Here is a 26,821-nt window from a genome sequence, read left to right on the forward strand (position 1 = left end):
ATTATAGCAGCTCAGCATGCTAACACAGAAGAAAACCACAGTAAAACCAGTTAAACAAGGACCTTACGATATCCTAGTTAATACCAATTTGATTTAGCACTAGTTCGCTAGCTGGAGCTCACTAAGCGTCACAGAAGACTTTGTCATGGTGCCCCTTTACAAGCTAAAACCTCACAATGCTCTCTGCTTGACAACATGGACCTGTCTGCCACCTCTGGCCACAATCAGGTACTACAGCAAGTCTACAATACTTAAAATGTGTTTTATGTAGGAAAATAGTATCGGCAGGTAATAAATTTCAAATGACTTGATCGGGACATCCATGGAATCAAGCAGAGAAACAGATCACCTCAGTGTATTTTTTCTGTGAGAAACACCGATAACAGCCACATTAACATCAGTGCAGACTGATCTGAGATCAGAGGCGACCACTGCTTCCTCTTCCTCACCTCTCAGTCTGTTTCTTTCTCTGTTACAGCAGAAGATCAAAACCCTGATAACAGCCTGTTATCACCTCTTCAGCCTGGAGCCTCATTCAGACCAGATTTCAGTGTGTAGGAGGAGGTGGTGGGATTGTAACATTCCCAGCTCTGGTCAGTGATTTCTATTCAATCCAGAGCATCTGGGAGTCATTTTAGTGACACATGTGATCATAATACTGTAATAACAATACAGCGACACAGAAGAGCTGTAATAAACACATCACATCAACAACTGTGAAGGAATGTGACCCCTGAAACTGAAAAAGACTGGAAAATCTTGGCTTCAAATTGAAATTGCAACCTTTAAAATTACCTTAAAGTGTAAAAACACACAGGATGTTAGACGCAAGCTACATAAATATTCCAAAAATTCACCTGAAAACGTCACCTTCTGTCATGAAATACTGAGTCGATACATGTTTTTCCACTAGTCATCGTGATAAAATTAGCAAAATTCACTCTGATTATTGAACAGGTGGACAGTTTGCAAATAAATCCAAAATTAACTAGATATTAAGGAGAGGCATGTTTGGATGCATAACTTGCTTGATTGAAATGTCTTTTTTGAAGTAATTGGCAAGCTGTTTGGGTGAGTGAATGTGCACATTTGGGTTCATTTCAGGTGTACATTGTAAAGAAAAAGCCATGCAACTTATTCAGTTTCGCCAACTGGGTTGTCAGAACAAGTTAAATCACTGGTACGACAAATAATACCAAACAAATACAGACCTGATCAAAATCTTAAGACCAGTTGAAAAATAGCTAGAATTTACCTTTTGCACATTTGGATCTTAATGAGGTTTTAAGTAGAGCTACAATATGCAAAAGCAAGAAGGGGGAGTGAGACAAAAAGCACTTTGAAAAAGTAATTTATTGAAAACAAGAAGTAAACTGAAATAGGCTGTTTATCAGCTGATCAAAAGTTTAAGACCACTGGCTATAAAAGTCCAAATCTGCTCAAAATTCTCATTTTCTGTCAGGCATTCACACGGTCATGCCCTCCTGATGGCTAAAGCTAAGAAGCTTTCTCTTCTTGAACGTGGTTGGATCGTAGAGCTGCATAAGCAAGGCCTCTCGCAGCGTGTCATTGCTGCTGAGGTTGGACGCAGTAAGACAGTCATTCTAAATTTTTTGAAAGATCCTGAGCATTATGGAACAAAAAAGTCAAGTGGTAGACCCAAAAAAATGACACCTGCGCTGAGCCGGATGATCCGATTGGCTGTCCGTCAAGACACAGGGCGGTCCTCGACCCAAATTAAGGCCCTTACTGGTGCCGACTGCAGCGCAATAACCATCAGACGGCATCTGCAGGAAAAGGGTTTCAAAAACAAAAAACGAATTCAAAGACCTCGTCTCCTACAACGCCACAAAACTGCCCCTTTAGACTTTGCCAGGGAGCATCAAACATGGGACAGTGAAAGGTGGAAAAAAGTTTTATTCTCTGATGAGAAAAAATTTAACCTTGACGGTCCAGATGGCTTCCAACGTTACTGGCATGACAAGGAGATCCCACCTGAGATGTTTTCTACCCGGCACAGTGGAGGGGGGTCCATCATGATCTGGGTGCTTTTTCATTCAGTGGAACACTGGAGCTTCAGGTGGTGCAGGTCGTCAAACGGCGGCTGGTTACGTGCAGATGTTGCAGCAGGCATCCCTCATGACTGAGGACCCTCGTCTGTGTGGTAACAGCTGGGTTTTTCAACAGGACAACGCTGCAGTTTACAATGCTCGCTTGACCAAGGACTTCTTCAGGGAGAATAACATCACTCTTTTGGACCATCCCGCATGTTCACCTGATTTAAATCCCATAGAGAACATTTGGGGATGGATGGCAAGGGAAGTTTATAAAAATGGCCATCAGTTCCAGACAGTTGATGCCCTTCGTGAAGCCATCTTCACCACTTGGAGCAATGTTCCCACCAGCCTCCTGGAAACACTCGCATCAAGCATGCCCAAACGAATTTTTGAAGTGATTAACAAGAACGGTGGAGCTACTCATTACTGAGTCCTACTGAGAACATTTTTTGTTCTGGTTTGGAGAGTTTTTTGTAATTTTTTGAGCGATGGTCTTAAACTTTTGATCAGCTGATAAACAGCCTATTCAATGTTTACTTGTTGTTTTCAATAAATTACTTTTTCAAAGTGCTTTTTGTCTCACTCCCCCTTCTTGCTTTTGCATATTGTAGCTCTACTTAAAACCTCATTAAGATCCAAATGTGCAAAAGGTAAATTCTAGCTATTTTTCAACTGGTCTTAAGATTTTGATCAGGTCTGTATGACAAATAAATAACATTTTCACCCTCATATGTAAGAATTGCAATTGTAATTTATCCTGATTCGATTAAATAAAAGTGCCCTTGGTAGAGTTCATGAAGCATCACAGAAGACTTTGTCATGGTGACCCTTTACGAATCAAACCCACACAATGCTCTCTGCTAGTCAACATGGAAGTCGTCTGCCTCCTCTGTTCACTACGGTAACAAGAAAAGCACTCAGAGAGCGCAGTACTCCGCCAAGGCTGCTCAGTCATTGTATCATTTCTGATGGCTGAAATCTTAAAAAAATTTCTGGTAGAAATCACAGCAGCATAGAATGTGTCCATTTAATATAGATGTACCCACAAACAAAATGACTTTATGCTGAGCACATGTGTGTGTTTTGCATGTGTACGTTATGTACGGATACAGAATCATGTGACCTAAATATGTAGTGGAATTGATGGGACTCGGTAACATCCCCACAATTTAATTAATTGTTTCTTGTATCTTTACTGACAGATAAGTCCTGATAAGTCAGCAGTGGTGGATTTATAATAGGATCATTATCATGTGATCGTCAGCAGGCAGCTGATGTAGTGTTGTCATAGTTACAGTGACGCCATGCTGCTATCTCCCAATGATACAGAAATCTTTAACAAATCCATGGATCCAGACTATAAGCTGCATCACTGCCAAAATCTAATCACTTGGTCCTTGTGTCATTTCTGACCTTCCCTGAAAATTTCATCCAAATCTGTTTGTCCGTTTTTGAGTAATGTTGCAACCAGACAGACAAACAGACAGACAAACCAACACTAATCGTCACATAACTCCACTGAGGCTCCGCCTTCTTGGCAGAGTAATACATAATAAGAGGCTTCACCTGGTGGTGCAATCTGGTACTACAGTAAATCTAAAAAGTGTGTAATATGTATGAGAATGGTAGAAGCACATATTAAATATGAAATGCCTTGGATTGAATAGAGGGCAAAATAAAACTTGAATCAAGCAGGAGAACATCTTCTCAGTATATTTTCTATCCTAGTTGATCCTGATTTGATTTGCTAGCTGCAGCTCACTAAGCGTCACAGAAGACTTTGTCAATTTTCTCTCTCATATGTAGTAAAACATTTGCATTCTAGAGCTGTTTGTTTAAAGGAGAGCACCAGTGAATAATACACATCAGAGTTCAGTAAAACATCCTGATATTAATCCATTAAAATACGTCTGGAATAGCTGAAACATCTCTACTTTATTCTACTTTACTCACATCTGTAGTATAACTAGAAAAAACCTGGAAACAGAAAAAACAGTGGACTTCCTCTTTAAATTGCACTGTAGATCTCCTTTTTCTCAAATGTAAGAGATTCAAATACAATTTTTCTTTAATTATCTTCTTCTATCATCTGTGCTTATCTATGTTTCGTATTAATTCGGGTTGATTTGTCTCTCATGAACCCCCAGCAAACTCCCAGAAAACCTGAGATCTGCTCCAATTTAGTGATTCATTTGTAACGTACTGTATATAAAACTGCACCATCATTTGTGAAATAAATGTAAAGGTGACATCTATGTGCCTAAACAGTCATTTTAATGAAATAACATCCACATATTGAGTGACCGGAGGTAAAATAAGAGGAGAAGAATGTACCTGAAACCAGCTGCTGGCCGCTGATGCCCACCGGCATGATGCCCAGGTTGTTCATGGCCGTGGCCCAGGCTCCATGGTCGGCTACCGGGACGCTCAGGTGGTTCTGCTCAGCTCCCAGACTTCCTACACCATCAGCTGCTGCACCGGAGAAACCAAACACAGAAATCAGAGACCAGGAGGAGGATCTTCTCATACTGAGATCATCTTAAGTTGGGACGAATGCAAGTTCTTCTCTGGAAATCTGTGGTTTAATGTTAAACGATGAGACAATAATGTGTTGACAGTGTTAGATGTTTTTGTGTGAGTATCAGTGTAACTCTGCCTTATAAAGAGAGCATAGCATTATGGGATGTTTGTAGCTTCACCTCTCTGAACTCCCAAAACCTGCTGTTGGGTTTAAAAGGCAGGATAGCTTTAAAAAAAATAACACCAAAATGACATTTATCTGAGAAGAACTGTTACGTTTGTAGCTTTCCGACTGCCCCGAACGCATAATGTGTCAAAATCACTGGATTCTACAAGTCTTCTTCAAAAATTCACCAAAAATAAATAGTTTACACCAGATTCTGAAAGAAAAAAACTGACTCACAACTGATCAGCAGATCAATAAAATAAATGCAGAATGAGTCAAAAACATTAAACAGAGGAGCTAGTTGTTGGAGATACATTCAGCACAGTGAAACATCTTCTACAACTGATGAGCAGAGTAGAGAGGAAAAGTCTGGAGAGGAAACATGGAGATACTTACATAACTATACCATGTGCAGCCCCCTTTATTTTCCAGTAATGGCAACATGTGGGCAATTTGTAGTTTTTGTATAGAACCTGGTGCAAACTTTTTATGTTTTGAATTTCTGAGTGAAATCTGTAGCATAAAGTGATTTTAATTAAATATCCCCATTAGATTTGGGTTAGATTTGGGTATTTTTTCTGACAAAACCATAAGTCGCATATGATCATTGAAAAAACATTTGAAAAAAAAAAATGAAGATCCAACATTTTTTTGTGTTCTGCAGTTTCTGTCTTTGATAATTGTAATTTTGGAAAAATTTGAAAAAACAACATACCTTTCAAATAGGCAAAGACTCACAGTGGCTTCATGGATGTCCTGAGGTGCGCAGAATTTTATTTTTTTTTTTTACAGAATCTGGTGCAAATGGAGTTTTTTGGACAATATATGCATGAAACATGTAGAACAAAGTGACTTTGATGAAATATCCTGATTTGAAGCTTAGATTTGCATCTATTTTCTCGACTGAACCGAACGTCATGAATTATTAGTTGAAAAATCACAGAAAATTTGAAGATCCTGATTCAGATTTTAATGAAATATCAAGATGATGAAGTTCAGAAAGTCAGAATAGATGATTGTGGTAACTTCTAGAGCCTGATTGTGTTTTGAGTTTTGCTGTGTTTCATTTATTTAGTAAAAAAAAAAAAAAAAAAAAGCCTTTAAAGATGAGGATTAATATTGTCCCTGGGGAGCGTTCAGAATAGGATTGTGTCAGAGTTTTTCCTGCAATCAGAGGGAAAATGGTTGCATGTAATATTCCAGCAGTTTTGAGAGCAGAATTTTAATTTCCCACGCACCGCTGGCCATAGCAGGAGCTCTTTTCTCTGCTCTCTCTGCAGTGCTGTCATCAGATCCTTCCTCGGGCTGATGGAGGGATGGAGGTTCTGTCCGACGGCTGGGCTCATCCAGTCACAGTCCACCTGTTTCAGGGGAGAAGAAGGAGTTAAAATAACCCCAGAAACCGGAGATGAATCATCGAACTGGGGGCTGATGCAAAAGCACAGAAATCTTCAGCTAATTAAGAGGCAAAGTTACGATCCCAGCTGACTCCCAGACAGGAAAAGCTGCTTAAAAACCACAGATATGTTTCCATGACTTCAGAGGATTCACATTTATTCACTGTTGACTGATTACCTGCAAACCAACACCTCAATCACCTTAACAATCTGCTTTTTGTCCCCATAACGTGACAGATTTAGGTCCCCAGAACATGAGTAACACCCAGAACACACACACTCACTTCTGAGCAGAGCTTTCTAATGTCTGAAAACACACACAGACACACACTCAGCCTTGATGTGATGTGTTGTTGGTGGGCTGGCATCTCGGTCATTACCACTTCCCCACCCCTGCGCTGAGCCGAGCTGTCGAAGCCTCACGGAAAACATCAGAGGAACAAAGTGACAGCGCTCCGGCTCCCAGCTGATCCCTCGTTTCTGTCTGACAGGCACAATTCAGCCGCGTCCGTGTCGGTTATCAGCAGAGATCACGCAGGGAAACACCCACTGTGATCGTTTCCTGCAGCCTCGGCAACCGTTTGGAATAAATCAGCTCGGATTCTACAGTTTTCGTGCAGAACTTTTAGAATTTAGGCTTAATTCCTACCACTTTGGGACTAAATTCACTCATTAGCCATGTTATGAGATACACCTGCTCGGCAACCCAATGAATTCATGCATGTAGATGACCTGCTGAAGATTCTTTGGGATGTTTGGGAACAGAAGATTAGCATCATGGATGTGTAGCTGAGAAACCTGCAGCAACTGTGATACTATCATGTCAAAATGGACCAAAATCGGTGGCATTTCTGATGGCGAAAGGCAGTCTAACCCAGTTCTAGTACCTAATAAAGTGGCTACTCAACAAATTATTATGAAAACATCCTTCAATCTCAGAGGATTCAACCGAAACGAAACAGAAGTTAAATGTTTTGACTAAAAATAATACACATTTGTGTCATAAAAAGCTCAAACTACAATAAAATCCAGTTGGCAAAATGATCATTGTTGACAACTAGCTGATTATTTGCTGCAGGTTTGGTTTATTTCTATAATTTAACTGGACAACATTGTAACAGACACAGACGAGGACAAATAAACACATAAAAATATGTGTACAAATCACAGAAAACAAAGAAGCTTTGGCACATTTTTCTTTGCCTTAAAGTACTACATTAATACTTTTGTCTTGGTATTTCTACTATATATATGTGCAATATTGTTATTTCCATCCAAAGGAATTTAGACAATCTGAACTAGTACTTATTATATGGTTTATTTTTTCTTTTTTTTACTGATATTTCTTAAATGTTTGCATTATCCCGAAATGTCTACAATGACTCAAAAGCATCTGAAATGACACAAATCATGTTTAAAAAAAAAAAAAAAAAAAAAATCACACGTCAGTCTAAAATGACTCAAATGTGTCCAAAAAAAATGCAGAATTAGTAGAAAAGGACTCAAAAATCTGTCATAAAAGAATCTGTGGTCCACCACACACACATCTAGATGATTTCTGGACAATCTGAACTAGTGCTGGTGTTTATTTTTGGTTTATTTTTCTACAGATATTGCTTAAATGTTTGCATTATCTCCTTTGCTGCTGAAACAATGCAAATTCCTTCACTGTGGGATTAAGAAAGGCTTATTGTATCATATCAAAATGTCTAAAATGACTCAAATGTGTCCAAAATAATGCAGAATTAGTAAAAAATGACTCAAAAATCTGTCATAAAAGAATCCACTTACCAGCACGCACACATCTAGATGATTTTTGGACAATCTGAACTAGTACTGGTGTATATATTTTTTATTTTCCTACTGATATTTCTTAAATGTTTACCTCCATTGTTGTTGTAACGAAACAAATCCTACCATAGTACAACCCAGTGATAGTCGTCTGTGCTGTCAGCGTGAGGAGCTAATGGATGCTAATGCTAATGGATAATCGTACATAAGTGTTGCATGAGATTCAATACGATTTAATGAGATTTCTCCTCTGGTAGTGTTCATTTTTGGTGGTCTAATTAATGTCCTTTATGTTGGCGAGTTTCCATCCATGAGATGAGCAGAAATATTTCCATTAAAGGAGAAACAGGAGCTCCTTGCGGCTGTAATTATCGCTTATGTTGGGGTGAAATATGACCCACGTTTGCTCTGAGTTGATGTTAAAATCAGTCAAAAAAGAATTCCACAGCAGGAGTTAAACTTCCAGCTCGACTCTGAACGTCTCATAAAGGCTTGACAGATCCACAGAGTAACACTGTGGGGTGTTTTTCATGCCGAACACGTCGCCTCCTCGGCTCCGCAGTAATCACCATCGTTCACATCTGACACCAGGAAGCCAGCAGAGCCCCGCGACACATCCTGCTTTAATTGAGACACAATCATATCAATGGCTTTTCATTAATGGCCGTGTAGTTCAGGGAGACTTTCCAGCCAAAACTCCACCACATGCACTTTTCATGAATCTTAATTATACCCCCGATGAGTCGACCAAACGTGCAGTTTTAGTCAACATGTTTGCTGCGGCTGCAAAACAGATCGGCTGGTTTGGAACACTGAGGACACTCCTGCACTCAAGATTTACATTTAAAGACAATATAGAAGACTTCACAATGCAAGAACCTGCACAAAAACTCACCTTAAACCTCAGTCTGATCTTAAAAACCTTCGAAAATGAACAGAAGAAGAGCACACACACACACACACACACACACACACACACACACACACACACACACACACACACACACACACACACACACACACACACACACACACACACATACAGTATATATAACTATTTATATAAATCCTGCAGGCAGAATTAGGTCTCTGGTGATGTGGAGGGATTGTGGATGAAGCAGCAGCTTATGACAGACCCAAGATCCAGCTTCCCTCAGCATCAGAAGTTCATCAGTTTATTCTAAGATTGATTCATCTCACCAGGAAAATCTCATTAAACCCATTAAACCGCCACGTCGACTGAAAATACCTCCACAACTATCAGATTTATTGACATTAAATTTTATATAAACAGCTGACTGATTTACACGATTGTCTTTGTAGGTTGAATTTCACAAAAGTTGCGATTCATCGTACGTTTTTTACAAAATCCTTAGAAAAGACTGCCTTAAAAATCCCCATTGAAATGAATGGGAAGTCGGCCAGATAGATGTCAAAACCAGACATCTTTGGATCACTGTATCTCTGCCATACTTTACACTAGAAACTTCATTTGAAGTTTAAGTAAGTCACAAGGCTTTGAATAATATCCCTCTAAATCCATGTTTTGATATCTTTTACAGTTTTGAAGCTGTTGCAGATTAAGTTCTAGAGATTTTTTGAATTTTTAAAAAATTTCTGTGATGTCGTCCACCCGCTTTATGAAAAAAGTGCAGTTAACCTCGCCTCCGTCTCACAATTTCCCCTGTAAATGAACAATTTATATATAAAAATGTAGATATTCTTGTCCTCTTCCACCCAGTGTGAGTCTCATTGCTGTAGAATTCATAGTTTTGCCATAAATCACTTCAGAGCTCAGAGTGTGTCGACCAAAACTGTCACTGACTCCCATTATATTGGAGTTCCACAATCTGAAACAGAGGGTCTGTTTAACCTGCCACCAAATCTGTATAAAACACAGCATGGAAATAAAAATACATCAGAATGTTCAAAACAAGATCCTGCTTCACACGGTGAACACATTTTTATCAATACCATTTATAGTTTTTGAGCTGTGACTGTTCGAGGATCTAATCTTAAGTCCGCCTGCTCTGCTCAGTGCAACCTCACAGCTGATTGGCAGATTGATAGACTTTCAAAGTAAAAGATGTTAAAAGATACAGATCAGAGTTTGTTCCTGCTTTTCAAAATAAAACATACATATATGTACATATATGTCACTTAGAAATGTCCTTATTTTTTTTCTATGAAGATAACATTAAATGAATGATAAATCAAGTCTAGACATTGTTAATGTGGTAAATGACTATTCTAGCTGATGTTTAATGGAATATCTCCATAGGGGTACAGAGGAACATTTCCAGCAACCATCACTCCTGTGTTCTAATGCTACATTGTGTTAGCTAATGGTGTTGAAAGGCTCATTGATGATTAGAAAACCCTTGTGCAGTTATGTTAGCACATGAATAAAAGTGTGAGTTTTCATGGAAAACATGACTGCCTGGGTGACCCCAAACTTTTTAATGGTAGTGTATATATTATACTTTCTGTATAATTATAGCAGGACATATAACCAGCAAAAGCTGCATAGGCAGACTAAAAATCTCTTCAGAAATGTTCTAGTTATTATATTCAGGGAGTCGACTAACATCAGGCTGTAGGAACGGAACTCCAACGTGAGTCGATTTTTGTCGTAAGACGGAACTTCGGCAAAAATGTAAACAAAGTCGTTATGTGCATCACGATATCAATCAGTTCTTCAGAAACATCATGAATACCAATGACCTTCATTCATGTATGAGTCATTTTACAAGAAGTAAGCAGAATATGTTCCACTGTTTTTACAACTTGATCTACTTGATCATGCTTGGGAGCCATAATGAAGGGCAAAAAGTTAACAAATACAACACAATCCAAGGTGGCGTACAACTGACGAATGTACACAAAGCCGTCTTGCAGCACCACGTGACGATGTATTCATCCGCTCCGCTCATCGACTAGTTCCATGTAACCAGTTCCAACATAACGACGAAACGCTGTAGGTCGAGGACGTCGTAAACCGAGGACCTCCTGTAATCTTAGTAATTTCATTGGTTCTATCTATGCCAAAAAAAAAAACAAAACACACAAAAAGACTGTTTATGAGCGGATTCTTTTCCATTATTTTACAGCAGATCAGCGCTGATTTTTTATAATGCAGAACAAAAACGTCGAGTGGCTGATGTGAAAAGTCGGAGTAAAACTAGATTTTTCCTGAATTTGCATCAACACGAGTCTCCGAGCGACGCAGAGAAATCAGGTTGATGCAGAGCTTCTGTAAAGTACGACATGAGACACACTAACACACACTAACACACACTAACACACACACACACACTCTTTATCCAGGTAGAAACGGTGTGTTTAATGGGCCGCGGCAGACAGTTACTTGAAACCTCCAGCTACGTTTCCTCTTTGTTCGGTGGTTTATCTGCTCGTCTCGACCTCGTCTGTCTAATCCGTCTAATTTTCTGTGTGCTGAACGTGTTTGTGGATGTAATGGACCATCGCAGACTGGAAGACAACATCATCTGTGATGTGTTTTCTTCACTGCTTTCCCCTCTCTGCATGTAAACTAATAAATATATGGATTATACCAGGAGGATTTCCAGCATATGGATGTTTCTGCAGCTCACAAATCACAGAGAAAAAGCAGTTAAAGCATCGGAAAGTCAGCTCCAAACAATAAAAACAATATTATTGGTATAATTTGCAATATAACTTCTCATTAGTTTGTATAAAATCAGTTTCTCTTGAGTTTCATCTTGTGCAAAATGTAATTCCTCAACTGTAATATTTCAGTTTCATGTGTAATATTTGGATTTCATGTGTAATATTTCACTTTTATGTACAAAATCATCAATATAATGTGCAGTATTTTATTTCCATCTCATTTTTCCATTGCAATTGATCATATTATCACGTGATATTTCTTTTTATCTTTAGTATAATTGCCAACATTAGTTTTTCCTATTCTATTCTAGCCTGATTTTCATCTGTAGGAAGGATTTTTACACTTTTACACGTTTATTTGTATGAAAAACTGCACTGTGAGGTTTAAACATGTAGGATATTTAGTGGAAAAGTGTTTGTGTTTACTACCATGTTATAAATCTCCGTATTTTTATTCTCCATATTATACACCATATTGAATCTCCCAGCAGCGTGTTTGTTTTCTTATTTAGGGATATGAGCTCGGCGTACTGTTATTATTACAACAAACATGAATAAAAATGAATGGCGGAGTGATCCTGCCTTGATATGCATTAAATAAAGCTTTGAGGTAAACTGACAGAACATCGATAAGATGTGAGAAACTAAGTAATGTTAAAGAAACTGTTGAATTTAGTGAATAAAATGCTGCAAAATGTGTGTAACATGGAAATGTTCTGTAAATGTTGGGGAGGAGGAGGCTCAAAGAAACTGCATCAGCTTCCTGACGACAAGTCCGTCAACCCCAGAGCATGCTGGGAGTGAAATGTTCAGGTGGAGGTGAGTAATTAGTGCCACAGGAAGACTGATGAAGCAGTCGTATGACGGCTGTTTAAACCTGGAGGATGTTTGAGGGCAGCGAGACGCTCAGAAGACCAAACATCAAAGCAGCGGCAGCAGAAAATGAGTGTTTTGTTCCGACCTGTCCTCGGCCTCTGCATCAGCCGCTAATTGCTGCCTGTCTCTCGCTGATTCAGCTTTTTTTCTTTGCTAATTTTGGACTCCGGCTAATTATGAGTCTGAACGCGAGGCAGTAACCTGATGAAGTGATAACGACTGTGGAGGAGAAACAGAAACACAGAAAACAAACACTGACGTCACCGAGAGGCAAGAACACAGATCAGTGTGTTAGCAGGAATGTAGAGTTTAAAGGTGTCTCTGTTTAACCTGCTGGATCTCCATGGTAACCGATGCTGCAGAGCTAAATCTCCATGGTAACTGATGCTGCAGGGCTAGATCTCCATGGTAACTGATGCTGCAGGGGTAGATCGCCATGGTAACTGATGCTGCAGAGCTAGATCTCCATGGTAACTGATGCTACAGGGCTAGATCTCCATGGTAACTGATGCTACAGGGCTAGATCTCCATGGTAACTGATGCTGCAGGGGTAGATCGCCATGGTAACTGATGCTGCAGAGCTAAATCTCCATGGTAACTGATGCTGCAGGGCAAGATTTCCATGGTAACTGATGCTGCAGAGCTAAATCTCCATGGTAACTGATGCTGCAGAGCTAGATCTCCATGGTAACTGATGCTGCAGGGCAAGATTTCCATGGTAACTGATGCTGCAGAGCTAAATCTCCATGGTAACTGATGCTGCAGGGCAAGATTTCCATGGTAACTGATGCTGCAGGGCAAGATTTCCATGGTAACTGATGCTGCAGAGTTAGATCTCCATGGTAACTGATGCTGCAGAGCTAGATCTCCATGGTAACTGATGCTGCAGAGCTAGATCTCCATGGTAACTGATGCTGCAGGGCAAGATCTCCATGGTAACTGATGCTGCAGAGCTACATCTCCATGGTAACTGATGCTGCAGAGCTAGATCTCCATGGTAACTGATGCTGCAGAGCTAGATCTCCATGGTAACTGATGCTGCAGGGCAAGATTTCAATGGTAACTGATGCTGCAGGGCAAGATTTCCATGGTAACTGATGCTACAGAGCTAGATCTCCATGGTAACTGATGCTGCAGAGCTAAATCTCCATGGTAACTGATGCTGCAGGGCTAGATCTCCATGGTAACTGATGCTGCAGGGCAAGATTTCCATGGTAACTGATGCTGCAGAGCTAGATCTCCATGGTAACTGATGCTGCAGAGCTAGATCTCCATGGTAACTGATGCTACAGACCTACATCTCCATGGTAACTGATGCTGGTCCAGATCAGGTTCTGTTCAGAGTTCCGTCTCTCTTTAACCAGATGGTTTCCTGATGATTCTCTGAGTGATTCAGATTCTGTTTTATCTGTAAACCTGTTGATCTGTACGTTACTAAAACCACTGAATGAAGCCGTGTAGTTACAGTATCACACACTGTATGCATCATGTTGCCATGGAAACCTGACATGTAGTCAGCTGGTGATGCAGAAATCACATAAATATGTTTTTACGTTTGATTTCCTGCAGTTGACAGAACTTTGATTAGAACATTGATTATTCTACTGGTATTTATTACAGAGAATATTCAATCACTAACATTAATTTCACTTTGATTTGGTCAAAACTTCCATTTACATCCTGCATTATGGGATGGTGTCACACCTAAATACACTTCAATACAATATCACGTTTAAATATATGAAGTTTAACATTTAACAGCTCTAATGTGCAGCTGTCAGTTATCAATAATCAGCTGCATTGATCAGTAAAATCAATATATTAACACACGATTAACAGTTTTCTACCAGCATTCTTGTCCTGCAGCATTTACAGCAGAACTTTTTAACATAATAAATATTTATATTCCTCATTATTCTACATTAAAACAACCTGCTAACTGAAGTAGGACAGGATTGGTTCATTTTGTGCAGAAAAAGAGTCACATGACGCGTTAGATTCTCCCTTTCATTTGAATTTAACAGAAAATTGTTCAAGTATTGAAGCTAAAATGAAGTTAGTGAGTCTATAAGAACACAATCTGCCTGTAAAAAGCTGAACTGTGTTTCACAGAAACTTCTCTCCTGTTTTATTTTCTCTCTGTTTGGACATTTTACTGTCCATCGCTTCTTTATTCTGAGAGTCAAACTGGACGAAGCTGAACTCAGCAGAGAGTTTCTGCTCACTTTCACGCACCATAAAATATTCACAGCTGAATGCATGTTCAGTGTTTTATTCATGAGCTCACTTAATCTCTGAGTCATTCTCACAAACACACCATCAGGAGCTTCTCACACACTCAGACATACATGCAGACAGTTCCGTCCTTGTTTCTTCTTCTTTTTTAAAGTCTGTAGTGTTCTAAAACATTATAATAAGGTGCTGCTGCTGTGATCAGTTAAATCAGACGGTAAAGTAACTTTCTGCTTTTATTTTCTGCAACACCTGTCCTCTTTTCACCTCATACAGTATCTTTATAGCCTCACATGCTCATTTTTAGTCACTGTTGGCTCATTTTTAACTACAATCTAAAGTCCTGCAGCTCTATGGAAACAGAACAACCATGATACGACTAGAAGGACGTATCTCAGAAATGTCTTTAGAATGCCATAAATCACAAAAAAAAGACCCCAAAAATTAAAGATGACATTTTTTTTTACTTGTTTTAGAAAAAATAGCTAATATTTAAAGTAATTAACAGATATCTATAGTAAAAGAAAAAAGATTCTTCCTGTTATTTAATGGTAAATCTATAAAAAACATTGACGTTGCTATTATTTATTGCATTTTTTATTTATATGTGGCAGCTCATTTTGTAGACTTTGTCCGGTATTTAAAAAAAAAAAATGAAAAAAACAGCAAATAAACAGTGTTTCCACAGCAACACAGTAATAAGACAAATAAATAAATACATGGAAAAATTATATATTTTTTTAATGGAGTACCTACAGTCTAGTGAAAGAAGACCATTGTCTGTTTTCTAATGCAATATATGCATAGTCTGGGTTCTTTTTTTAAATAGTAATTTTCAGAAATGCAATAGTAAATCTAGAATAAAAAATGGATATTTGATATTATTTATTGGTGTATCTACAGTGACTAATGATAGATTTTCTCTTCTGATTTTCTGGAATTTGTCTTTGCAGTTAAAAATGTACAACAGGACAGTTTCTGTATTTTAAAGGGGACTCTATAGTAAAAAAAAATAAAAAATAAAAAAGAAGAGGAAAATTGCTGTTCTGCAATAAAAAAATTTCATTAAAAAGAAAGATCAAAGATGCTATAATTTGTTTTCAAAAAATGTAGAAGTATTTTATAATTTTTATATTATTTATTATAATTTTTTTACTCTATCTTATATATAATAAAATATATAATAAAATATATTAGAATTTATAGAAATATTTATTATAAAAAATTATAATATTTTAATATCATTCTAAAATATTATTATTTAAATGTATTTCATGAATTTTTTCCCCTAACTCATTTTCCTTTAAGTAGCTATATAGTTTTTCTGGTAAAATCCAAAAGTAAACGAAAAAAAACAAAAAAAAAAACAAGAATAATTCTGTGTCTCTTTCAAACTTGAATATTTTGCGGAACATTTATCCTGCACATGCTGATGCTCTTATTATGTTTAAATTAAACTTGATTATTTCTTGAATGTGGCTGCATGTGAGTGAAAAAGCGTTTTATTTTGTAGTATTTGGTGCAGGGACAATAAAACCTTCTGATTCTGATTTACTGGATGGTTTAATCTCCATGTTGCCAAACTTCTGCACTAAATTACTGCAGCTTTAGAGACAAACACCGAGCTGAGAATTCTTCTAACACATGTTCTCTGTTAAACTGAGCTCTGGATGTCCGTCTTCTTAAAGAAATGACCCATAAACCTGAATAAAAATTTCTCCTTTTAGAAACAGCATTCCAGTTCCTCAGAATGTGTTTCAGTGAATTCCATCTACATTAAACGTGTTAATGGAGCGAGGCGGCGGTTCCCCGGTGGAAATCTGTAAACATTCACTCTTCAAAGACGCCCCGTTTTCCAGGGACGTCGCCTTTTCAGCAGAACGTCGACGAATGATTACAGATCATCACTTTCCTGTCAGACTCCAGAGACAACAAAGGTTTCAGAGATGGTTTTAATTCACATCCTGCCTCTCGTTTCACTGAGTTCATAGAGTTTGATGGCAGGTGAAGGTTTCATGTCTTCCTGCTTCATTTCCTCCATGTTTCTGCTCTCACAGCATCACATGCAACACCAGAAATAACCTGCTGGAGGCTGCTCTCATGCAACCACCACAGACTTCTTACTGCTCACAGAAACGCTCCAAATGTGGATGTTAACCCTCGTGTCGTCCTGCGGGTTCAAACTGACCCATTTTAAAGTTTGAAAATGTGGGGAAAAATGCATATTTTCACAGTGAAACTTCTGATGTTCACACTTTTGGGAAATCTGAACATTTTTTGGTGGACAAAAAGAAATATTAAAAATGTTTCTTTAAGAACATGTTCTTAAAGGAAATATTAGAAGTTTTATTGATATATATGTAATCACTTCAGATATTTGTAGGATTTTTTTGGAAGATTTTTACACATTTTGTGAACATATTTACAAGAATTTTCTTGCCAAATTTGGGGGATTTTAAAAAAAAAAAAAAAAATTCCAATAATTCCTTTAAAGGAATTATTGGAATTTTCTTCCCGAAGGTTTTGCAAATTTTCTGAAATTTGGGGAATTTTTTTGCAGAATTTTGGGATTTTTTTCAGACAAGGAAACAATATTTTTTGGTGCCTGTAAATGAGGACAACAGGAGGGTTAAGTTAATTTAGTTTTAAATCAAATGAGTTTAAACTGATGCAGCATTATTATATCAACTCAACCAGCCAAAATAATGTTTGCAACTTCGAAGATTTAACTATTAAACATTCCTCAATGAGCCATTAAAACTAGACCTTTATCAACTGTTAGAAGATATTAGTCTAGTTTTGCTTCTTCCAGTTTTGGGGCCATTTTTCTGATAAATAAATAAGAAATATTAAGTAAAGTTAGTAGTAACACTTTACTTAGCCTCATTTTTAGCCTCATTTTTTTCCCCACATTTTCAAACTTTAAAACAGGTCAATTTGACCCGCAGGACGACATGAGGGTTAAATATTATTTTAAAAAGAGACCAAAACTGTACATAATGTCCACATCAAAAACTCTTTCTTTTCATACAGTGGAGTGTTGTCAATTCATTCTACAGACTTTGTCCAACAATGGCTGACCTGAACTATTTTTCTTTTGTCAAATTTTCTCACATCTTTTCACCTGTGCATTCACTGATTATTTACTGAACATCTAATTCTTTTAGAGTTTAAAATGCGGCGTTGCAAAAAGACCGACCAACACTTCGTCTGTCTTTTCTGTGTCTTAAAATCCATCCAGCAATCGACAGATATTTGTGACGGCTTTCGTCTCTGGGTCTCATCTCCACCGTTACACATCATGAATATTCCATCAGAGCTGCCGTCTACTTCACAGATCTGCACCGAGGCTATTTTTTAATTCACCACGAATATGCATGACACACTGTATATAGCAGCATCCTCCCAGGGACGCCCCGTATCTATGGAAACGCTGTCCGTTTATTTATGTTACATCACCGCTGCAGCCTCCGATCACAACTCCGATGAAACACCCACTGGAGCTGAGAAGTCAGGACTTATTCTAGTTTTATAAAGGAGTTAACGTTTAGTTTTCACTGATAGATAGATAGATAGATAGATAGATAGATAGATAGATAGATAGATAGATAGATAGATAGATAGATAGATAGATAGATAGATAGATAGATAGATAGATAGATAGATAGATAGATAGATAGACAGATAGACAGATAGACAGATAGATAGATAGATAGATAGATAGATAGATAGATAGATAGATAGATAGATACATAGATAGATAGATAGATAGATAGATAGATAGACAGATAGATAGATAGTTTTCTTGACCCATCCATCAACCCCAACCCTTATTATCTATAATGTCATAACTTCACCACTTCCTGTGTGGATCTCATGATTATTATATTATTACATCCAGTAGAGGGCGCTGTCACTCATTTGAGGCCATTTTCTGCCACTAAAGATTAGTTTTCTATGAATTAATCTATCGACAGTATCAATTAAATGATTGCTATTCTTGTAGAAAATCAAAATGACCATTTCCTGTAAGTTAATTTTATTTTGGAAAACTGTACGTCACATATAGTGTAACAGAATACAAAACGTAAACAAAGTTTTACTTATTAAAGACTGTAGAGTTAAGCTAGAAACACCAATACATTTAAAATGGGGCCTCATTATTTAAAGTCAGCAGTGTTAAATATTCAACGAAGTTCTTGGGTTTTTGTAGTAGCTTTGAATTTTACAGAACTGTCTTCAAATCACGTTTTGTAATTCAGCCACATCCCATTCACTGTTTCATACTATAAATAACAGAAACAGAGAAGTATTTAAATGAGAGCAGCTTTATTGGGAATTCGGCTGTAAGGAGAGAAGCTAACAGATGGAATTTAATCAAGATGGCCTAAAACTGTCACTGAAAACAACCAATGTCAGGAATTTACCCATATGTTGATTAAAAATATTGATGCTGATGCATTTTCAGCATCATTTATGATAGCAACAAATGGTAGAAAATGACCACTAGAAGTTGTTTAATATCACTATGGGTCATAATAAACTGTTCGCTATAGAGGAAACTTCTGTATCCTTCTGTAGGAAAATGAATAAAACATTAGATTTTAGCATTTTATTTTTCAGACTCGGTTCATCTTTCATTATAAAATTAATGGAAAAAAATCTGGATTTTATCGGTGCAGAGCAGCAGGTCAGTTAACATATTTTCTTAATTAGCAACATTTCAGTACAGAAACAAAAATATGTATGTGAGAACAGCTTTATTGAGAATTCAGCTGCATTAAAATAAGGTATATGCGAGCACAGACAGCAGGAGAGAAGCTAACAGATGTAGAATCAATCTTTTTGTTCTGCTTTTGAAACCTGGGTTGATTTAACTAAGAGGGACTCTAAAAATTGTCTAAAAATGTAGCACAGACTGCAGCTAACCAGTGATTGGAGCCTAAAACAACAGACGTCAGGACAATTCTGCATACGCTGATTAAAAATATTGATGTTGATGCATTTCCAACTTCATTCACTGTGACAACAAACACCCAAAAATGACCACTAGAGGTTGTTTAATACAGCGATGGGTCAAAATAAACTGTTAGCGATAGAGAGTTTTCTCAATTAGCAACGTTTTAGTACAGAAACATAGCAGAAGCATAAAAATATGTTAGTTTAGTGGGAATTCAGCTGTATTAAAATAAAGTATATGTGAGCACAGAGAGCAGGAGAGAAGCTAACAGATGGAATCTAATCAAGATGGACTAAAACTGCAGTGAACCAACAGGACATTTCTGTTGACTATAAATACTGATGCTGCTTTTAGCATCATTGATTATAGCCAGAAATCCTGAAAATCGAAAAACAGAGGTTGTTTAACATAATGATGGGTCATAACAATCTGTTAGCGATAGAGAAAACTCCTGCAGGGAAATAAACATTCGATATTAGCATTTTATTTTCCAGACTCAGTTCATTCTTCCTTCTCCAGAGGATCATGTCCGTCAATCCGAAGACGTTTCTGGTTTGCATCACTCAGCGCTGTCACTCCAAGTGGCTGCCCTTCAGTGTATTGGGCTGCAGACTAATCTAATGAGTGGACGAAGTGCAGGAGCTGCCATCTCCACTGCGACTGGGACTCCCTCTTCACCCTTCAGCCGGGCGACAGGGTCACGGCCCAGATATCAGTCAGCGCTCGCTGCAGCAAATTACTCCTAATAAAGCCTTTAGAAAGGCACCATTAACCACAGAGGCCTCGGCCACGCCGGCAAATCCAATCAGGCCCAATCAAATGAGCGATTCGGTAATGATGGGCAGAAACAAGGAGAGCATCTCTGCATTTAACATGAGAAGAGCCATCAGAGAGGAAAACATGCTGGCAGCTTTTCAGCAGCTTATCAAAGAGCACAGCTGGTTTCCTCTCAGCTAGAGGACGAATCGCTTCAGAAATAAATAAAAAAGCAAAGCAGAGAGAGCAGAGAGGCATTTAAGCTAAACCAATTAGCTGATTAAACAGTCGCTGGACAGAATGTGACGTTTTAATAAAGCATCAGTCAATTTATCAAGAGAAACAAGTCAAACATTTCCATTACGGTGATGTGCTGCTTTGTTTTTTTGTCACTTGAATTTAAATATTTCACTTTATGTTGCATTTTTCACTTATTTATTCATAGTATATGCTACAGTTTGTCGTGCATTTTGTATTTTATTATGTTTTTACTTATTTATTCATTTATTTTTACCTTTCTTGTCAACTCTTTCTGCTTATTTTCTTGTATTTGTGGTCACTTTACTCTTTCTGCTACTGTAACAACATTATTTGTACTTTATGATCAATGAAACATTTCTATTCTATTCTCTACACTAAACTCAAAATTGAAATGAAAAATCACAGTGATAAAAGCATTCCTTTAATCCCACTTTGTCCCATGAACATGTCAGGGAATCAAGATCAGCACAAACTGAACACCGTGTTCTTGAAATGAAGTTAAAATGGACCACCGCCTTCCTTTCCCTATATTTATACATGTTTTCCTGCCATTTAATTCATCTGATCAAATCAAAGCTGTTGGCTATGAATCTTTTGTTACACAGATGTAATTGTCTAGTTAATAGGAAGGCTGATGCTTCACTATTAATGTTCTTATTTATAGAGGAGGAGTCATGGCAGATTTGTTCCTTCACATTATGTTGCAGTCTTGTGTTTTTATTATGTTGTGTGAACGCTCCGTTGTTGCTTCATAATGCCAGAGTTCTGCTTTTTTTGTATAGGTCGACTCAAAGAATGAAAGAATAAAAACTAAACCCCAGTCAGAGATATCAGGTATGATGAATGTAGCTGTAAACTTTTTTGTTAACTCAGATTTTCTGCTTCACATAAAGTTTAATGGGTTTAATCTGCACTAAATGAACCAATCATATCGTACTTCAGTCAACAGGTTGTTTTAATGTAGAGCTACAAGGAATATAAAAAGTTCTGCTGCTACTACTACTGATATTGTATTGAAGTGTATTTAGGTCTGACATTGTCCCATAATGAAGGATGTAAATGGAATTTTTGACCAATGTTCTAATCAGTGATCTATGAGCTGCAGTACCAGCAGTGTGGACCAAACATTAAAAGATATTACTGTGATTTCTGCATTGCCAGCTGACTACGTGTCGGATTTCCAAGGCAACACGATGCATCCAGTGTGTGATACTGTAACTACACGGCTTCATTCTGTGGTTTTAGTAACGTACAGATCAACAGGTTTACAGATAAAACAGAATCTGAATCACTCAGAGAATCATCAGGAAACCATTTGGTTAAAGAGAGACGGAACTCTGAACAGAACCTGATCTGGACCAGCATCAGTTACCATGGAGATCTAGCTCTGCAGCATCAGTTACCATGGAGATCTAGCCCTGCAGCATCAGTTACCATGGAGATCTAGCTCTGCAGCATCAGTTACCATGGAGATCTAGCCCTGCAGCATCAGTTACCATGGAGATCTAGCCCTGCAGCATCAGTTACCATGGAGATCTAGCTCTGCAGCATCAGTTACCATGGAGATCTAGCCCTGCAGCATCAGTTACCATGGAGATCTAGCCCTGCAGCATCAGTTACCATGGAGATCTAGCCCTGCAGCATCAGTTACCATGGAGATCTAGCTCTGCAGCATCAGTTACCATGGAGATCTAGCCCTGCAGCATCAGTTACCATGGAGATCTCGCGCTGTAGCATCAGTTACCATGGAGATCTAGCCCTGCAGCATCAGTTACCATGGAGATTTAGCTCTGCAGCATCTGTTACCATGGAGATCTAGCCCTGTAGCATCAGTTACCATGGAGATTGAGCTCTGCAGCATCTGTTACCATGGAGATCCAGCAGGTTCAACAGAGACACCTTTAAACTCTACATTCCTGCTAACACACTGATCTGTGTTCTTGCCTCTCGGTGACGTCAGTGTTTGTTTTCTGTGTTTCTGTTTCTCCTCCACAGTCGTTATCACTTCATCAGGTTACTGCCTCGCGTTCAGACTCATAATTAGCCGGAGTCCAAAATTAGCAAAGAAAAAAAGCTGAATCAGCGAAAGACAGGCAGCAATTAGCGGCTGATGCAGAGGCCGAGGACAGGTCGGAACAAAACACTCATTTTCTGCTGCCGCTGCTTTGATGTTTGGTCTTCTGAGCGTCTCGCTGCCCTCAAACATCCTCCAGGTTTAAACAGCCGTCATACGACTGCTTCATCTTCCTGCTCGTGTTTCTCTGCCTTTTCTCAGCTTCATATTCTTTCCATGAAAAGAGTTCACACTGTGCTCTCATAAAACACAACTCCGAACAGGTTTTGCAATAAAATTCAATTCAGTAAAGTCAGATTCTTCAGGCAAATTAAGAAATATTTTTTATATATGACCAACTTTCTATCTGGGATTGGATTCAATGGAGGACAGAAGTTGGTTCAAGAACAGCTAAAAGTTGCATTTTTCTAAAGTTAAACTCTATTTAATGGCTGTAGAATATCACCTGCTTACAAAATCAGCTAATTTTAGACACAGATGTTTAAAAAAACTGCACAAATATCTCATTTGGCAATATTTTTCTTTGGAAATTAGATGTGAAAAAGAAAAAATTAATTCTTCAGATTTTTTTTTTGAATGGACAGAAAACAACTGTAAAGACCAAATTATGCTTCTCTACTCTAAGACATAAAATCTAGAAAATAGTAAACAAAGTGCTGACAATTGCTTCTAATTTCTGTTTTTTATTGGTGCTTCTATAGTAAAATACAGAACATTTTTTGGGTGTTTTAATGGGATATAAATGGTAAAAATGTTCCTGTTATTTAATAGTAAATATATGATAAAAAAACAACATTTGCTGCTATTTAAAGGTGCATATATAATTAAAAATATGGGATTTTCTGCTACACAATGATGTACAGGTAGCGTATTTTAAATAATATAATTAAAATATAACAATAATAATGATGATACTTTAAATAATCAATGAAAAACAGGCCAACATTGTAAATATTGTCCACATCAAAAATCTGTACTTTTTTTTTTTTTTAACAAATTTATTAATTAAATTAAATTGTATGTTTGAATATAAATATAAATTTTTTTAGAAATACAGCAAAAAGTAGAATCATCTCAAAAAGTATGTATATTACAGATTATTCCCCCTTTTCTGGTTAAATTAAAGATGATGTTTAACAGCTAGCAAAGTCACAGAAAAAAGTATTAATTTACATGTTAATTTAAAAAAATCAAAAACTGTACATAAGGTTCATGTGAAAAAAAATAGATTTTTTTTCAAAATTTTATAGTTTCAAAAATAATTAAATATTAAAATAAACAGACTGCTTGATGATTATTTTTAATGGAATGTCTACTGTACAGTGACATGCTGAGAAAGAATATATTTATTTTACAGATATTTGCTGTTATTTTCTCCAGTTATTTATTTATTTATTCCACATTGTGAATGCATCTTTTAATTCATTTTTTTCTGGCACTCTTGCTGCCAGATTTTCACAGTTTTTTTTTTTTTTTTGTTTTCTTTTGTTTGCAGCTTATCAAATAAATATGATAATATCCCATGTTCTGAGTGGAAGTCTTTCAGCTATTATGATCCAGGGGTTTTGTACATAACTTAAAATTAATGAATTCATCATTAATATGAAATGGTGACACATTCAAAGAGTTTACCGACACAAAAACACAGAATCCTGTCTGTATGTGCGCTGACTCAGCAGGGGTCATATTTTAAAACAGAAGAATTGATCTGGGAGTATAAATATTTGAAAGCAACACAGGAAGCCTTCCTGCAGTATTTTAATCCTTTAATTTGAAGCTGTCACCTGCTGCCTGACTTTTGAGTTTCTCTTTGCATAAATAACAAATATCTCCTTAAATTGATGCAGAAAAAACACAAATTGAAGCATAAAAATTCACCAGAAGGCAGAAAATTAAATGGTTGAAGCTCAGATTTCCCCAGAGAGGACGAACAGATCATTCAGTTAATGTGTCGCTCCCTGAAGGTCTAATTAAATCTAGGACTGTGGACATCTGTCACTTTAAAAAATAGGAAATCAAATCATTTCAACAAAGTATACACTGTCAAAACAAACAAACAAACAAATCCCATAAAAAATGTAAAAATTTGGCAGCAAATAACATGTTAAAAAGTGTAGCGTTAAAAAGTGTAGCGTTCAAATGTTACGCTCACTGCATAAACTATGAGGACAAAAGCAAAAATCTGCATAATTATTAGATTTTTTGCTAATATAAATACAGTAAACTGTGTAAACTTATACTTTCTGTGATTTTAGTAGATATTCTTAATACATTATAATAATACATCTAATAATAATACAATTTCTTATAATATCATATATAATAACACTAAAACAAAACAGGGAAAATACGTAAAATAGCCAATTTTCAACCTTTAATATATCACATTTATTTATATTTTTTTGATTGCGTCTTTTTTCTTTACACAGTAATTTTTAAAAAAATCAGTCTTTAATTGTATTTCTTTAAAAAAAATTATAGATTACATTGTTTTGTCAATAACTAGTAAAATAACAGATAAAAAGGAAAAAAGCATCAATTTACACGTTAAATTCTTTTAAAAAAAAAGCAAAAACCGAACATAACGTCCATGTGAAAATCTGTATTTTTCTATATTTTTAATTAAGAAACTTATTTTTTGCAGATATTTGCAAATTACAAATTTTGAATTACATTATTTTACAGTTTTTTAAACATTTCAATTTATTTATTTATATTTGCAGAATATGACTGTAAACTGAATATCTTTGATCTTTAAACTGTTGGCCATGTCACCAAGACAATTAAATAACTTTCTGACATTTTCTTGAACAAACGAGTCTTCAGTGCATCAGTTATTCAGGAGAATCACTGTCATATTAATCTAAACCCAGAAAAGATTCTCCTGTGGTTGGATTTGGAGGTAAAACCAGAACACTTGTCTTAATGTCTCTCATAAAGATTTGAAATCTGGTAACAAGCGATCAGATAATAGCAGCTCCAGTCCACCAGCATCACCATTAGCCCTCAGATCTGTGCAGCCTATTAGGTGAACGTGGAGCCGACAGCTAATGTACAGTTTGAGTCGGTGGCGGAGCTGCATTAGTCAGAGCGCTTCATGCATCTCAGTTACAGCGCTGCAGCTCTTTAGCCTCCGAATCAATCCACCGTGGATTGCTTAAAATTCAAGCAATGCTATTAGTGCGGCTGCGGCTCGTGTTTCGAATCCATTTAATCCACTTAAGGCCTGAGAGGCAGCAGGAAGAGGGGGAGGGTCAGGGTAGCTGCCAGTTTGAAATAAAGAAAAAGAGAAATAGATGGAAACTGAGGTGTTTCTGATGAATGAGATGGTCATGATAGACGGAAACCTTGTTATTAAGACTATATCTGAACTATCTCTTAGCTGCACTCAACAAGATCGCATTCATTTACATGAGAAATATGGCAAAATATTAAAACTAGTTTCCTTCCTGCTGTTGCCAAATGCTACTTAAAGGGAATGAAATTATGATGATATTCACTTTATTGCATGATTTATAAACTACACATATATAAAAGAAAGCCAGTGAAAACACGGTGGTGGTCTCGATAGATGGGAAATTTGTTATTAAGATTTTATCTGAACAATCTCTTAGCCTTGAGATGACTCATGTTGTGACTTTACACTACAAAAATAAAACTGAATTGGGAAGTTATTTAAGTGAAAGTATGTGAGTAGAGTCAGAAAATTGCCCATTAAGTGTATTAAGTAGAGAAAAATGGTTATTTGAGTGTCGTACAATTTATATACTGTCATTAGATTTTTATCACTAGTATAATAATATTTAAGCTAGCAAGGCTGCCTCACTGCCCAATCCAAATCCTCTCAAAACTTTAAGTTTGCAGTGTGGTAGTTCGTTGCTTGGAGGTTGCTTTTATTGAAAACAGCTGAAAGTGAAGCTGGAACCATGAAATGTTTGCTGTCTTTGCATTAAAACATCCTAAATGATTAGTAAACTAAATGAATTGCTTTAATGTTATATACTATTGAGGGTTTGAACTATAGCAAAGCATCACTGATTAATGCATTAATTTGTAATGTAATTATAGATTTAAAATATG

At 37.0% G+C, this 26,821-nt stretch overlaps 1 protein-coding gene across 2 annotated transcripts in view; it reads right to left on the minus strand.

Moving 5' to 3' along the window:
- Window positions 1–26,821, minus strand: part of enox1 (ecto-NOX disulfide-thiol exchanger 1) — a 178,647-nt gene that overhangs the window by 65,934 nt on the left and 85,892 nt on the right. Inside the window, exons 5-6 of one of the 2 annotated variants that reach the window (XM_023299366.3) lie at window positions 5,982–6,104; window positions 4,392–4,526 (exon numbers count right to left, since the gene is read on the minus strand). In XM_023299366.3, the coding sequence (XP_023155134.1) occupies window positions 4,392–4,526; window positions 5,982–5,991 (145 nt within the window). In that variant the 5' untranslated portion in view covers window positions 5,992–6,104. Of the gene's footprint in view, window positions 1–4,391; window positions 4,530–5,981; window positions 6,105–26,821 lie in introns of both variants that reach the window. The other variant, XM_023299364.3, reaches the window with a different exon arrangement.

This window comes from Amphiprion ocellaris, chromosome 11 (assembly GCF_022539595.1).
Source record: "Amphiprion ocellaris isolate individual 3 ecotype Okinawa chromosome 11, ASM2253959v1, whole genome shotgun sequence".
Classification (NCBI taxonomy): domain Eukaryota; kingdom Metazoa; phylum Chordata; class Actinopteri; family Pomacentridae; genus Amphiprion; species Amphiprion ocellaris.